The 16713-nt window shown below is 40.6% G+C and overlaps 1 protein-coding gene across 7 annotated transcripts in view; it reads left to right on the top strand.

Moving 5' to 3' along the window:
* Positions 1-16713, top strand: part of DLGAP1 (DLG associated protein 1) — a 988253-nt gene that overhangs the window by 592742 nt on the left and 378798 nt on the right. For 3 of the 7 annotated variants that reach the window (XM_030810696.1, XM_030810698.1, XM_030810695.1), the window contains exon 5: positions 6914-7942. In XM_030810696.1, the coding sequence (XP_030666556.1) occupies positions 6986-7942 (957 nt within the window). In that variant the 5' untranslated portion in view covers positions 6914-6985. Of the gene's footprint in view, positions 1-6913; positions 7943-12167; positions 12383-12412; positions 12849-16713 lie in introns of those variants that run through there. The other 4 variants (XM_004087751.2, XM_012506362.2, XM_004087750.2 and 1 more) reach the window with 3 other exon arrangements.

The raw sequence follows: 16713 nt of genomic DNA, 5'->3' as shown, positions 1-16713 counted from the left end.
GAACCTTTATCTTTTGTTTCTCTAATCCTCAAACTGTAACTTCCACCTCATGGGAAAGATCACTATTCACCCAGCCCCCACAGCTGCATTCCAGCCAGGGAAGGGGTAAAGAAGGGTATGCCCCTCACTTTAGAGATGTTTTCCAGAAATCGCACATGCTGTTTCAAATTATACTCCATTAGTCAGCATAGTCACCCAGGCACATCTAGGGAGAATGGAAAATGTAATCATTGTTCAGGGCTGCTTGTACTTTTCAACAAGAAAATCCTTTCTTTCTCTTTAGTGGAATGTTGTAACCTGGCATGGACAAGCTTCAGGCAGGTGGAGGGATGCCAAAAAGTTGACTTGAGAGATAGAGAGTAGAAGGATGATCATTTAGAGGCTGGGAAGGGTAGTTAAGGGGGTGTTGCTAAGGTGGGAGAGTGGGGATGAATAATGGGTACAAAAAATAGATGCAAGTCCAAATGAATGATAAGATCTAGTATTTGATAGCATAATAGGGTGACTATAGTCAATAATAATCTAATTGCACTTTTAAAAATAACGATAAGAGTATAATTGGATTGTTTGTAACAAAAAGGATAAATGTTTGAGGTGATGGATATTCCATTTAACTTGATGTGACTATTAAACATTATATGCCTGTATCAAAATATCTCATGTACCCCAGAAATATATACACGACTAGGTACCCACAAAAATTCAAAAAAAAAATTTTTAAGACAGCTTGACCCTGAAAAGATTCATGGAGATTTCCTCTTCCTGATGTCTCCTCAAACAAGAACACAGTGCCCCCTGTTCTCCTGGGCAGGGTCCACAACTTTCTTTCTGATGTAAGTCAGGATTGCCTGCCTGTCCATCCTCGTGGGGTAAGACAGAGGAGGGCCTTCAGTATGCTCTTATTTCTGCATGTAAAGAAAAATCAAGAAAAGCAGCTCTAAATAAAGACATGCACAAAAATTAAAATGGAATAAGAACTTGCCAGCTTTGCAAGACTATTTCCGTTTTGTCAGCATCTTCTAATATGTGATGTGTTTGTGTTTTCCTTGGGTCTAATAAATTACCTACCTTGAACATTTCCTTTACAGTGCTGGGTTATTCTTGTTTTGGTCATCATCTGGACAGTGATAATTCTGCTCCAGGTGTGGGAACTCTGGAAAAACTGTGCATCTCACACTCTGAGCTTGTCTCACGGCTGCAAACAGAGTCAACAAACTATCCAAGCAAAAAAATCAGGAGACATGGCACAGTGGTAAAATTGAACTTAGAGGGACAATAAAACAGAATGTTGAAGTCACAGTGAACAAGAAAAAATTAGAGATAATCACTGGTAGTCATAGAAACCCTCATGAAGACATGTTGACCACAGTCCCCATCCTTGCTCAAAGAACAAGGCCTGAAAGGCAATTTCCTTCTCTATTTCCAGCAATTGTTATCATCACTCTTCAAATCTAATTGAGAGGCTAGCATCCTCTTTTTTCAAGAATGCATAGAAGAATGAGAATTGTTATTTATCTCTTTTCATATTTTTTCATGGCTAGGTCATGAAGTGCATACACTGAATCCCTAGTGGCCAAAGGGCTTATGACATGGCTCTCACAATATATCATAAGCCCTCTGGCCACTAGGGATTCACTGTAGGCATTTGGTCATCTTTGCAGCGGCAGGCAAGGAAGGGATGTTCAATTAATGCTTTCTAATGATACTCTTGGTCACACCACAGGTGGCAGCAAGTGGTGCCCATGGATACAACTTATAAACATTAATTGGGGGGGGGGGGGGGAAGAAGTGACAGAGATAAATGTGCTGGAAAGGGAGTTTAAGAGTAAGGCAAGAGGAAAATGAAGAATGAGAGAAGGAAGAGCAGGACCTCCATAGTAGGTGCCACCAGTAATTGTCTACCCTTTGCCAATGGCCTTAGGATTTTAGATCATTTGCCCTTGCTCACCAGGAAGTCACAGAATGTGTTTTCTTTTATAATCACAAATTGACCTATTTTCATTTTAAAATGACAAGACGATAGAAGAGAGTGTAAGATTTGTTATAGAAAGGGCCATGGTATTAAGTTGTTTATTTGGCCTTGACCAGAAAGATAGATTTAGCATTTAGAAATGTTTATTGCCATTTTTTATGACCTTATTTTCCCACATCACAGAGAAAAAAGATCAAGATCTCAATATCTCTTTTACAAATATAAGTAAGGAAGGAGGAATGTTAGCTTATTTATTCTGGATGCAATTTGTTACCCTCCAAGAAAATAGAGGTGCTGGTCCTGTGCTGAAAATAGCCCAGTTTAATTTTAGTAAAAAACACACTGCGTATGATTAATTTACAGAAATTATCATCGGTTACATCATTTAACTTAAATCATCATTAGTGGCCTTAAACAGCTCTTCGTTTGCTCTGCTTGTCCTCAGGTAACATCATCTTGCATGGAATGTTGCTCACATATTAAAGATAATTAAATAGTGAATACCTGATTAAAATAATCTTGTATATTTTGGAGTAAACATGTATAATTCATGTTTTCAGCTCTTGCCAGTTTCACATTTTATTTAGCAGAAAATATCTACCCAAGACTCAACTGCTTGAGAAGGAAAGTTCGAAACATTATTCCATATCATTTTATATATTGAGATTCTACTATATGTGATCATAAAACTTAGTATGTGTCTATAATCCTAATAGAATCTTGTTTTTGCTTTTTATAAGTCTGTATTTGAAAGGCAAAAATGTCCTCAGTGGAACCTGGTTTGTAGAGAGAGACTTTCTTATGCAATGGATTTTTGCATCTAAGTTAGTTTGTGCCACAGTTTTGCTAAAAACACATACTTAACCCTCTTACATTCTTCCTTGCCACAGCCTACCTTTAGGACCATAACTTCATACAAAGCAATCCCAAGGTTTTCTCTTTCATTAGTCTCTCACCAGTGGACACGTTTTTTACCTATTGGTTCTTCCTTATCCACAGGTATCATAAGTCCTGAATTCCTTTTTTGTCCCTTCAAGAGTCAGTTTCTCTCTCTCTTCCAGGCAGATTGCCCTCTGTCTAAGCATCCTGTAGTCAGCAGGTTAGGCAAACTCCCCAGACTTTACTTCCAGACAGGTAGAACAGCAGAAGGTACGGTATTGTCCAGTGAGTTGTAGAGTTAGAAGTCAAAGGTATATAAGTCAGAAGGAGTGTTCACCAGTCTGCTTCCTGCCTTGCTCTGAAGACTACTAGTCTTTGCAATGGTCACCCTGATGGAATGGTCCCCCCAACTATTGGGCATCTTCCCTTGGCCTTGCCCAGCCTGGCCTTTGCCACACAGTCATGTTTTCATTAAACAGATGCTACTTGAATCACAATATGAACCACTTCGGGAAATTTTGCATTAATGCATTAAGTAATTGAGTAAATATTCTACTAACTTAATTCCCACTATCCACTAGGATAGCACTTTGCTAAATACTGGATGAGTGAAACATAGTCCCTACTCTTAAGGACATCACAATTTAGTAAACTAACAAATTTTGTTAGTCTACTGTACTAACAAAAAATTGACTGTACTGATTAAAACCTAAAAAGAATTGACTGTACTGATTAAAACCTTTCATCATTATTCCTGAATGGTCAATCCAGAAACTGGGAGACAGGAGGAAGAAAGGAGCTTCACAAGGCATGGATAGAGATTGCCAACATTGTCATGAGCTCCCAGATGCAGTATGTCTCATGGAATAGACAAGACCTGGCCTCTCAAAAATCTTTTTTCATGAGGCCCAGTGTGGGTGTTTTATATATTTGTTTGTTTTTGTTTGTTTGTTTTGAGATGGAATCTTGCTCTGTCACCCAGGTTGGAGTGCAGTGGCATGATCTCGGCTTGCCGCAAGCTCCGCCTCCCGGATTCAAGCAATTCTCCTGCCTCAGCCACCCAAGTAGCTGATATTACAGGCTCCCGCCACCATGCCCAGCTAATTTTTGTATTTTTAGTAGAGACGAGGTTTCACCATGTTGGCTAGGCTGGTCTTGAACTCCTGACTTCAGGTGATTCACTTGCCTCGGCCCCCCAAAGTGCTAGGATTACAGGCATGAGCCACAGCACCCAGCACTATATGTTTTGTTTCTTAATTAAACCACATATCTGTCTCTCTAGGAATATCTTAAATGACATTAGTGATATTTTAGAGAGTCACGTTGGCTTTCCAAGATGACTCTTTATATGGCAATTTTTGTATAGTAGGAAGTCTTGAAAGAAAATCAAGCTGTCAGAAGGAACTTGGTCAGGCACTGACTCTAACACTGTTTTAGAGTCCAGAGAAAATACTCTGCCCTGATGGTATAGCAGCCTCTGTTAGTTACTAAAGCTCCAGAAGATCCGAGCTCAGAAATGGACTGAGATACCCTACATGGGATATGAATGAGTGACTTTTCCCTGAGGCTGAGCTATTAGGTCTGGGGTCCTTCACTCATGTCCTCAAGAACTTTTCAAGGGCCATCCTTTGGTCATTTTGCCATTGTCTATTAACTTTTTTTTTTTTGAAACAGGGTCTCATTATGTCACCCAGGCTGAAGTACAGCGGTGCATTCACAACTCACTGCAGCCTCAACCTCCTGGGTTCAAGCAATCCTCTCCCCACTTGAGTAGCTGGGACTACAGGCATGCACCACCACTCCCAGCTAATTTTTTTTTTTTTAAGACTGGGTCCCACTGTGTTTCCCAGCTTGTCTCAAACCCCTGGGCTCAAGGGATTCTCCAACCTTGGCCTCCCAAAGTGCTGGGATTACAGGCATCAGCCACCATGCCTGGTCTTGTGCATAAATATTCAACCAGAAACCTTAAACTAGGAAGAAGAGATACATGAACCTCAAATTAGCCTAGTCAAGCTTACTTGTTCTCTCAGTTTGTTTAGAGAAAGCTCTTGACCCTCGATTGACAGAAATACCTGGGCAGATTTTCTCTACATTTATGATTTATTTGCCATATCTTTACTTTTTCCCACTCTGAGTAACCTGGGGGGATTGTTTGTGTGGTGAAGTTGTTCCTACAGAATTCAAAAAGGAAAACATGCAGCAGAAGACAGAGATATCCTAAAGATACGAGGTGCCATTGGCTTCTATTATTCATTTTAGTGTTTGTTTGTTTGTTTGTTTGTTTTGAGACAGAGTCTCACTCTGTTGCCCAGGCTGGAGTGCAGTGGCAAAATCTCGGCTCACTGCAAGCTCCGCCTCCTGGGTTTACGCCATTCTCCTACCTCAGCCTTCCGAGTAGCTGGGACTACAGGCACCTGCCACCACGCCTGGCTAATTTTTTGTATTTTTAGTAGAGATGGGGTTTCACCATGTTAGCCAGGATGGTCTCGATCTCCTGACCTCGTGATCCACCCGCCTCGGCCTCCCAAAGTGCTGGGATTACAGGAGTGAGCCACTGCACCTGGTTCATCCTGTTTTTTAACTCACATTTTCATTCACATTTATGGAGTGCTATTACTGTGTGCTTACATGGCTGGATCAACACTAGGTGGGGGTACATAATGTGACTAATAGACTGGGCAGCAAGGAACATAAGCCAGAAGAGAGATCCTGAAGCAAGCAACTCCGTAGGTTCTGGGGAGTGAGTTTCAGATGTGGTGGAAACACAAGAGAGGAACTAATTCTTTCTGCTAGGAGAACCAGCAGAGGTTTCCCAGAGGAACTGAGCCTCTCTCCAGTTCTATCTCTAACAATTAACATGTAGAGACTAGCCTGACCAACATGGTGAAACCTGATAAATACAAAAATTAGCTGGCCATGGTGGCAGGCACCTGTAATCCCAGCTACCCTGGAGGCTGGGGCAGGGGAATCACTTGAACCCGGGAGAGAGAGGTTGCAGTGAGCCGAGATCGTGCCATTGCACTGCAGTCTGGGCAACAGAGCAAAAACTCCATCTCAAAAAAAAAAAAAAAAAGAAAAGAAAAAGAAAAAAAAAAAGAATAAGACCTGAGAAGCAAGAGAAAGATACATCCAGTTATTGGGGTCATAGAGGGAAGGAGAGTTACTGTTTCAAATAATTTAAAAACAATTTGGCTTTTTTAAAATATAGTTTCCTTTTCCTAGTTTTCTTTTTCTTTTCTTTTCTTTTTTTTTTTTTTTTTTTTGTAATGGAGTCTGGCTCTGTCCCCCAGGCTGGAGTGCAGTGGTGCCATCTCTGCTCACTGCAAGCTCCGCCTCCCGGGTTCAAGCAATTCTCCTGCCTCAGCCTCCCGAATATCTGGGATTACAGGCACCCACCACCATGCCCAGCTAATTTATGTATTTTTAGTAGAGACATGGTTTCACCATGTTGGCCAGGCTGATCTCAAACTCCTGACCTCAGGTGATCCACCCGTTTCAGCCTCCCAAAGTGCTGGGATTACAGGCGTGAGCCACCGCGCCTGGCCTCCTTTTTCTAGTTTTCTAGCTTTACCTCCACCTTCTCTCCCTACAGGCTTTGGAGTCAGCTTTCCTGCCCCACAGAGATGGCAGAGCTTTTCCAATAATGCATTCAAGCTGTTTTAGGGACATTGATTAAGTTCTGCCAAAAAAAGAACACAGTCGCAGATGGCACCCTCAAAAGATCAATACCAGGCCTGCAGGGTTGCTCACGCCTGTAATCCCAGCACTTAAGGGAGGTCCAAGTGGGAGGATAGCTTGAGCCCAGGAGTTCGAGACCAAGCCTGGGCAATATAGTGAGACCTCGTCTCTACAAAAAATTAGCCAAGCGTGGTGGGGCCTGCCGGTAGTCCTAGCTACTCGGGAGGCTGGTGTGGAAGGTTAAGCCCAGGATGTGGAGGCTGCAGGAGGCAGAGATGGCGCCTCTGCACTCTAGCCTGGGCAACAAAGCAAGACCCTGTAAAGTGCAATACCTAATTTCCAAGAGAAATATTAACGACTTTGCCCTCTTCTTCATTCCCCCAGATCCCTGCCCAAGACGGGTCTGGAACCTGACTTCCAGGCGTCCATGACCCTGGCGGCTGCTTCCCGTCAGCAATGAAAGGGCTATCGGGCAGCCGCAGCCATCACCACGGGGTCACCTGCGACTCTGCCTGTGACTCGCTGTCGCACCACTCCGACCGCAAGCCCTACCTGCTGAGCCCAGTGGAGCACCACCCCGCGGACCACCCGTACTACACCCAGCGGAACTCCTTCCAGGCTGAGTGTGTGGGCCCCTTCAGCGACCCGCTGGCCAGCAGCACCTTCCCCCGCAGGCACTACACCTCGCAGCAAGAGCTGAAGGACGAGTGTGCCCTGGTGCCCCGCACCCTGGCCACCAAGGCGAACCGCATCCCCGCCAACCTGCTGGACCAGTTCGAGCGGCAGCTGCCACTCAGCCGCGATGGCTATCACACTCTGCAGTACAAGCGCACGGCCGTGGAGCACCGCAGCGACAGCCCTGGCCGCATCCGCCACCTGGTGCACTCCGTCCAGAAGCTCTTCACCAAGTCGCACTCCCTGGAGGGGCCGTCCAAGGGCAGCGTCAACGGGGGCAAGGCCAGCCCTGACGAGGCGCAGGCGGCGCGCTATGGCAAGCGCAGCAAGAGCAAGGAGCGGCGCGCGGAGCCCAAGGCCCGGCCCAGCACCTCCCCGGGCTGGTGGAGCTCGGACGACAACCTGGATGGTGACATGTGCATCTACCACGCCCCCTCGGGCGTGATGACCATGGGCAGGTGCCCCGACCGCTCGGCCTCACAGTACTTCATGGAGGCCTACAACACCATCAGCGAGCAAGCGGTGAAGGCCTCCCGGAGCAACAACGACGTCAAGTGCTCCACCTGTGCCAACCTGCCGGTCAGCCTGGACACCCCGCTGCTGAAGAAGAGCGCCTGGTCCTCCACGCTCACCGTGAGCCGGGCCCGGGAGGTTTACCAGAAGGCCTCGGTGAACATGGACCAGGCCATGGTGAAGTCCGAGTCGTGTCAGCAAGAACGCTCCTGCCAGTACCTGCAGGTACCATTTCTGTCAATGATGGAGGCTTAGAAGTAGTACCTAGCATGCTTGTGTGGGCATTTCTCCTGGTTCTAGTCTTGGCACTACTCGGAATTTTCTATTAAGATAGGAACCTGTGCAAATTATTTGGCATCTCTGTGCCGAATTGCTCCTGTGGGGAAAATGAAAAGAAACAAATGCTACCGGCCTCTTTGGGTTATCTTAAGATACTAGATATCCAAGTGCTTTGAAAAGCACTCCTATGGAAAGGCAACGAGTTATTATGGCTTTCCTCTTTTGTCTGAGGGATCATAGGATGGGAAAGAGTCCACCTTTCTTTAATTCAAAAATAAATGATGATCGTTTGAATTTTGGAAAGAGTTTCATTAGATCTATTCAGGGTTTTGTGGGGTGGTTTTCATTGTGAAATCCTGCCTGCAGCTATGTTAGAACACTGCGATGGTCATCAACATAACCATCAGTAACTACACCCCAACCTGAGCTTCCACCTCGAGGGCACAGCAAATCAGGAAGAAGCCCTGTGCCCTAAGGAGGTGGGGAGCTGGCCAGTTTGGGAACCTGACAAGCACAGCTGCAGACACCCAGGACAACAGAGAGGAGGAGGAAAAGGAGGAAGGATCAGAGAAGTAAAATACAATTAGTGTCAGCGTGTAAATCCCACACACTTACAGAGCCACGGCAGGCTGCTCTTCCCCCGCCACTGTCTCCTTGTGTTTTCCTCCAGTTCACTGAAACCAGATGTTACCTGGATGAAAATAGAGGAGAGAGGTGTTTTTTTTCCCTACCTCCTTACTGTAGTATTGTAATTTTTCCCAAGGCACAATTTTCCATAAGAACTCTCATCTTTTCCTTTTTCAGAGTGTCTTTTCTTCTCTGTTCTCTCCTGGTAGCCTCATCTTTAAAAAAAAATTACTGAGCTATCAAAGCATAACATACCCACTCCCATTTTACACTCCCACCTTAAGAAGAAATGCGAAGAAAAATTCTTCCTTTGAGGAGTTCATCTTTTTTGCTCCCTTTGAACTCCTCCTGACAAATCTGGCTCCCTTGGGAATGCCTCCATCAATCCCTGAGAGACCCCAAGCTGGCAATCCCTGGACAAGGGCAGTGCCAGAGCCTGTTCTTGGAGTTCAGAAGAAGCCACCAGCACATGGACAGTTTTCAAACACAACACACAATTATGTGGTCAGTATTTCCCACTGAAGCTGGTGTTGCCTAATTTCCCGTAAGGTTGCTATATGTTATAAGTTATCAAGAACTATAACAATTTCAGAGCTCAAAGAATCATTTAATCCACTTAGCATAAGAAAAAGTAGACACAAAGAAAGGTAAATACTTAGTGGGTTAAACCGTTAGCATGTGGCAGAGGTGGGACTAGAACCTAGTCTCTTAACTTAGAGAAATGGCCATTATGAAGGTTGCAACTGAAAGCTCTAGAAACTCTTTAAGAACATAAAGCTAACCCACCACTGAAAGTAAAGTGTTTCAATAAGGATCTCTGTCTTACAAAAAGTAAGGAGTAAAGAGATAAAAGCCCTAGAGTACCACACATTTTGTCTGCGAAGGTTCTATGACCAGTGGCAAAAACAAAACAAATTGAAAGAAAAAAAAAAAACACCTGTACTTAAGTAAGTAATGATGAGATTAGATGAGAAGTATCAGAGTAAAGGATGCTGTGTATGGATCTAGCATGAGCCTTTGTTAGTAATGAAATGTTTTCATTATATTTGCCTATATGCCTACATTCTTCCTACCTTAGGTTCATTTTTCTTTCTTTTTTATACCTTTTTGGAGTCGCAATCTCAGGTAGTGGTGAAAAGTGGAAGGATAAGGAAAGAAAGAAGGAAAGTGATATTAATTGAAAATCTACTATATACTAGATGCTATAGCAAATGTGTTCCCATTTCTTATTTCATTTAATCTTTATAATAATCCCGAGATTACTGAATGTAATAATACTCTATTTTTATAAGGCAAGAAACTGACACTTAGAAATATCAAGTGATTTAAAGCCCCACAATCTGGAGGTTGTACAACTGAGATTTAGACTCAGGTCTGTTTGATGCCAAAACCAAGCTCTTTCTAATATGCCCTAGCACAGACCTAAAATCAAGGGCATGAAAAATGGTGAGCAAGAAGAAAATAAAATCTTTAAAATAAGCATATTATTATTAAAGTTTTTCAGTAAAATGAGAATGAAATCGTAAAGGCTTAAGTATGGGATTTAGTAGTAGCATTATTGAATCTCCTACTATGAAGATTTGGAAATTCTATTTTCAAATTATTTGCCTTCTTTAAGCCATTTTTTTAATGAAACACTCAAGGCTTACAGAAAGGTATGAAGAAAAAAAATAAAACACCCATGTATACATCACCCATCATACAGAACTAAAACATTCATTACAATGGATCATACACACACTCGTATTACTTCCCTTCTTCCCCAGAGTAATAGCGAACCTGTCTTTGACACCAAAGCACCTTTGTTTTTAATTCTGAAATTATTGAAAGGTTGAAAACAGTTTAACACATTCTGTCCTACATTGGGCAATAATTAACCAAGCTAGTTCAACCTTTTAAACTAAACTCCAAGTTAATCCTTATTAATAGATACTGAATTTATTAAGCTTCTATTTTATGCGAGGCTTTCAAACTAGGGAGAAAAATCTATATTTCAGTATTGGGAGGTAGTATGTTAGTAAGTGAATTAAATGTAAAACAGTGTACACCTCCCAACTCCTGTGCTGTGGCTGAAGAGATGTGTAAAGAAAGGGAAGAAAGAGCCATATATTCATATGGGGTCAGAGGAGAATAGAAAATACCTCCTGAGAACTGGGCTCCTGCTCCCTTCTTGCTTCTAGGAAATGAAAAGAGGATCTGCCACCCCGTGCAAGCTCTGCTGAGGAAGATAGGGTTAGCCCGTGCCAGCTAGCTCCAAGGGAATAATTTCATCTATAGGCTCATTCTTAGAAGTAAATTTGGGAAAACAGAGAGGGAAAGAGGGTTTCTTTGGAGTTCTTTTTTTTTTTCAGCTCTATTGCCTTAATTGCCAACTAATATTGGAGCTGGATTTACAAATGGATTTAACTTCAATATTAGAGATTTAGTAGGCAAAGCACTATTCTACTAGTTCCAAGAGCGTTCTAATCCTTATTTGCTGCTAACTAGTAACATGACCTAGAAACATTCTTTCAGCTCTCTGGACCTCCTTCCTCTGCTAGAAAATGAGGCACTTGGTCCAAAAGATGTATGATCTCAATACGCATTTTCAAACTCGTAAATTACATGTGTCAGAGTACTAATTAGAACTATTTTCAAGAGTTAGAAGTCCCAGGACTATCATTTCAGAGATGCCTACTATATGTTTTTCAAAGTTATCAAATTTGCTCTTTAAAATTCTAGAGATATTTCACAGTTGAAGAAGCTAAGATTTCGTAAATTAGGTTAAGCAACTTGCCCAAGGACACACAGCTAGTATGTGGCAAAATGTTGGGTCAAAACTGATTTGTCTGCCTTCAAAGTCTGTATTCATTTACTATGCCCAATCTCTACCTCCTCCAAATACATAGCAGAGGAAGGAAGCAGTGTATATCAAATATCTATTATGTGCCAGAAACTGTGTATATCTCATTAAGTACTCAAAACAACTTTGTAGAGTATTATTTACTTTAGTTTTATAGACAACAAAACAGGCACAAATGCTTAAATCATTTGCCCAGGAACACATAAACAGTAAGTGGGGGAGCTAGCACTTGATCCCAAATCTATCCAACTCCATAATATGCTTCAGTAACGGAAATGAGTGCATATTTTTTATTTTGTTACTTGACTTATTTTGTGGTAAATGTATGTGTGCATTTGACCTCATATGCATGTGAGAAGTTAAGAGGGCACGGATATGAAATTAGACTAACAATGAAACAACTGATTATGTCCCTAATTTGATTCAAGACTAACAAAGATGAAATTAATAATCACCAATAATAAAGTCTAAATACTAGCAAACCTTTGCTTCTCTCTTTGCAGAATTATCACTTAGAATTAGCTTAATTTAGGCCATTGCCATGATCCTATAGAAAATGAGAAGTCTATAGTTATTTAGCCCCTGCCTGACATTGACTTAGGAATCAAATACTATAGCTTGAAATAATTGCAAGTCCCAGTTAATACAGTCAATTGTATTATGAGTGATAAGTGCTCACTCACAAGCTGTCTGCAGTTAATAAAAAAAGGGACTCCTTTTTTTCCCAATATTGTTATTTTTAAATGTCAAGAATCAGATGTCTGCTGTTTAGAACTATTGTACCGCTGCCAGTGACTGTCTGTATTAGGGTTGGGAGCAGGAACATGGATTTGAAGACATTAAAACTGTTTAATTCTCAGTTGAGATGTGGTTGGCTCTTATACATTTGGAATAAAGCATTTATGGCACATCTCAGGGTAAGTGCTTAATAGTTAAATAAATAAAATAGAAAGAGGTTCAGAGATAGAATAAAAGGTGGTTTTTGTTGTTGTTTTGTTTTTGCTTTTAAAAAGCAGAATTCTTGGTTCTGTTTATGCCTCTTTATGTAAATGTTGTATGTTGAGTGACTGACATATAAAGCCATTCAGAAGAGCAAGATTTTAGATTTCCAACTGTTAACCTAAAAGAAAAATCCCTTCAAACAGTGTATTTTGCATTCATTCAGCCGTAGAAACAGGAAAAGGGAAACAAAACGCTCTCTCCCCGGTAGAAGTGGAGAGAGAGAGACAGAGGGAGCGAGAGAGAGAGCAAGACAGACCGAGAAGGAAAGCACTCCCAGAGATGAAATTTTAGGAAAGCAAAATGATCGACCTTTTTAAGGCTGAGTGGGTTTCTTCAGTTTGTGTGCAAGTTTCAAGAAATGGAAGGACTGACCAGGTTTGGGTATAACTCTTTTATTACTTTGTATTTGATAATAGTGTGTTGTTGATTTGGATGGTTTTTGTGGTAGGGAAAGGAAGGGGTAGTATTTGTGATTTTATTTCTCCTCTAAATAATGGCTAGAGAGACTGGAAGAGCTGACAAATTAATGTATGTAGATAGTAAAAAAGCAGGTGGAGACATCAGATATCTACAAATCTGTGTCTCCACAAGGGCTTTATAAAATCTTTAATTGACACATGATCTCCTTAGATCTGCTAGGTGCTGTTAGAGGATATTATATGGCTGGTGATTGAAATATGATCGGTTGTTTTCCAGGACCAGGATTCTGAATAGTTACTGTTCCTTTGCAAAATTAACATTTATGATGATTGCTCTTTTTGGGGGTGGGGGTCTGCTTAAATAAGGCACCACACAAGATCACTCAGGAAGCATTCATAAGCATGAATCCAGGATCTTTTAAATACAGGTAAAATTATTTTTTCAATAATCCGTTCAAGATTATTTCCATCTTTGCCCAGTGGGAGTTTTCTTTCCCTGGCTGAGTTTTCCTCCCTCTTGTGTTAGAACAATTTTAAGTCTCCCAATTCAGTTAAAACTACTTTACATGCAATTTATGAAAGTGCTGAACAGTTCTGCTAATGACTTTGGCTACTGGGATGTTTCTTTGCTGCCTTTTTCTGAAATCCCATCCACCACATTCATTGATGATTTTCTTTATTTTTAATTTAAATTGCCTTAATAATCCAGCAAGTGAATGTTAAGGTTCTGAATGGATTTCCTATTGGGTTTGCACAATCTTCTCCCTGTTTTTCACTGACCTTGGTAGAGATGCCCCTCTTCATTCATAAAAAGATGAGATTGCTCCTGCCTGGTGCTAACTTTGGATGTGGAATCAGTGATCAGCAGCAGAATTCTGTTAATTCTCTCTCTCTGATTCTCTTTTATTCTCACTATTGTCATGTCCAATTAATAGAGGGAAAAAAATTGACAAAACACTGTGAGAAAGCAGGGGTCCAGAAAGACTCAGTGGTAGTAAAGGGAAGATCAAAAATATATAGGAAAGCCTTCTTGGAAGTTATTAAAGAAACTTTATTATTCTTGGCCTCCAGTTTCATTGTTTTCTAAAGAAATTTTCGGCAACACCAAAGTGCTTGGTTAGCCACAGTCAGAGGTTTCTGCCTGTAACACACACTTTCTGATCTCACAGAATTCCAATCTACTAATTAAAGGCACAGCATTAGTTAGCAAAGAGTGAAAGAGAAAAACTAGCCTTGGATCTCTCAGTGGCCAGTAGATTTTATTTCCCCTTTTTCCATTCTCCTTAGAAGACAGTTTGCTTGATTGCAAATTAAAGACAGTAAACCAAGGTAATCATTTACCATTCTTTAAGAGAACTATTCACCCACAGTCTCTGGCCCACTTGAGATCATGGCATTACACAATTTTACACAGTGATTTGTGAATGGTAGAACACATTGCTCTTTTGTGTCAGGATTTTTAGGAACTGCTAAAAAATATATGCAATATTGCCAAGCTGACTTTAATTTGTAATTAGATTATGTTTTCCACCACTTTGGTTTTAGGTTCAAAGACAACAATCTGTCTTAGCGGGTTATTGCACAGGGAGAATTTTTTTTCACATTATTTTGGTAAATTCATATTTAAGTGTTTTTCCAAATTCTTAAATTAAAACCACAATAGGGAATTGCATTAATTTTTTTTCAGTGACTGATTTATTTATATTCAACCCAGTCCTCTATGTTTATAAACTAAAAGGTAATGATATAAAGAATCAATTAATTACTGTTATACAGAGATAAAGGAGAAAATATTGTCTAAAGAAAGGCATAACATTTACTCTTACTATTACTTTTGACCAAATTCTTGTTTTTAATTTTTTTTTTGTCTTGGAGAGCACTCACGTGATTAAAGAAAGACCTCTTCTGATTCCCTGATCTTTTAAATATAGGAATATTTAGGACTCTCATTAAAAACTTTTTGTTTCATTTGCTAAAGTCTAGCAATATGCCTGCTTTTTTTCCATTTCTAAGATATATTTATACAATGAATTTTCTGGCTTTGTTGGTCTTTTATGTGTATATTAGGTCACTGTTCTCTGTCAACTGGAGTTTCTACTCATTGTTTCACAGACTTAGGAAACTTCCCACAAAAATCAGGCTTGTGATATCACAGAACTGTCTATGAAGCAGAATTATGTGAGCCTGCGGTTACTGCATGCCAGGTGCATGTGTGCAGGTTTATATATACACCTTCTATCTGCATAGGTATCCCTGCAACAATACTTCTAAAATATGCATTTATACACATGCTGTCTTTGATCTCTGATGCATGAACTCAGATCCATTTTAAGAGTGCCATTTCACAAAGTCCATGGAAGAGGTATGACTATGAAGTGGAGAAACAGATTTTTCATAGACGTTGGAAAATTCATTACTGTGCTTTTCCAGTGATTATATTGAACTTCACCTTGGACCATTAGTGTAGATTAGTTAGGGATGTTCTGCTTCTCTGGTGTAAGAATAAAGAGGTTTTAGTCCCCTTAATAAGGGGGCATCCAAGAATCAAAAAAGAAATGACTTTTGCTCTCCTTAATTTCTTTAACCACAATTTAATATACGCTTGCAAGATTGTCTAACTCCTCCCTGATTTAATTCTCCGAGACTCTAAAATCATAAAATACATAATTAAAGGACCAGGCAGAGTTGGGTTTTTTTCCCCTTAAAATGACAATTTTAGAATAGTAGAACCTCCTGATCAGAAGGTCGTCTGGTATAGCTTCCCATTCACACTAATCTCCCTGCAGTGTGGACATCGTATCTTCCTATCTATTTTTCATCTAATAATCTCCTTATAAAAGAAGGCTTTGAAATTATTTAGTCCAATTTAGTTCTTTGAAAAGAGAAAAATCCTAAGGAAATACCTCGATGAAATCAGTCATCTTGTCAGTGGAACCTGGCACTCGCAGGCTCACTGCCTGGCTACCAGTGCTGTTCTGTTCCCATTATGTTGTACATATTCTATTATCCATTCTCATAACATCCTTTTAAGGCAATGGGGCCAAGGCACAAGGAAGCAAAGGGAGAAGCAACATTATCTGAAAGTTAGAGTTGAAGCAAGTTTGTGACTCAAAAGTCTCAGAAGAGGCAAAGATTAACTAAATAATTGCCTGCAATTATTTATTTTAACTTCCAAAGAAAAGAAATTGATATGTTTCTCCTTTTATGGATGAGTCTTTCCTGCATCATGGTAAACCACATAGCAAAGGAGGACACGTGGAGCAGAACACATTAGGATATATGATCTTTAGGGAATTCGCTCAGAGCCCTGGTTAGATTTTGAAGATAGCATGCATCCTTCCAGCATCTTCCACTCCTTTGAAATCAGCATCCCTCATCTTACTTCTCTAGGATAAAAATTAACATAGCTGTTACTATATTTGCAAAAGCCAAACTTTATTTTATATATATATATGTATTTATGTATAAAATATGTATGGTGTGACAGGTAGGAATTACGTATTGGACCAATGGGACCATGGGACCAAATATATTAAATGGGAGCAACTGCAGCAAATCTGAGAGGAATAGTGCGCAGGATACATACACTAAGAGCTACAAGCTAATCTCTTAGTTATTGCTCCTACATGTAAAAGTAAGTGATTGGAAAGGATTTATCTCTAAAATTGGAAATGCTACATGAAACATTGTAAAGTGGAAGCAATATGGGTACACATGGGCACAATAATATCAAATGTATGCCTGTAGAGAATCATATATATGTATAGCCACTTGCTCTATCATTGAATATTTAGAGGTAAAGGTTCCATAATTTTATGTGCACAAGA

This window comes from Nomascus leucogenys, chromosome 4 (assembly GCF_006542625.1).
Source record: "Nomascus leucogenys isolate Asia chromosome 4, Asia_NLE_v1, whole genome shotgun sequence".
Taxonomy (NCBI): domain Eukaryota; kingdom Metazoa; phylum Chordata; class Mammalia; order Primates; family Hylobatidae; genus Nomascus; species Nomascus leucogenys.
Note: the sequence above shows the minus strand (reverse complement) of the source record. Positions and strands in the feature narration are given on the sequence as shown.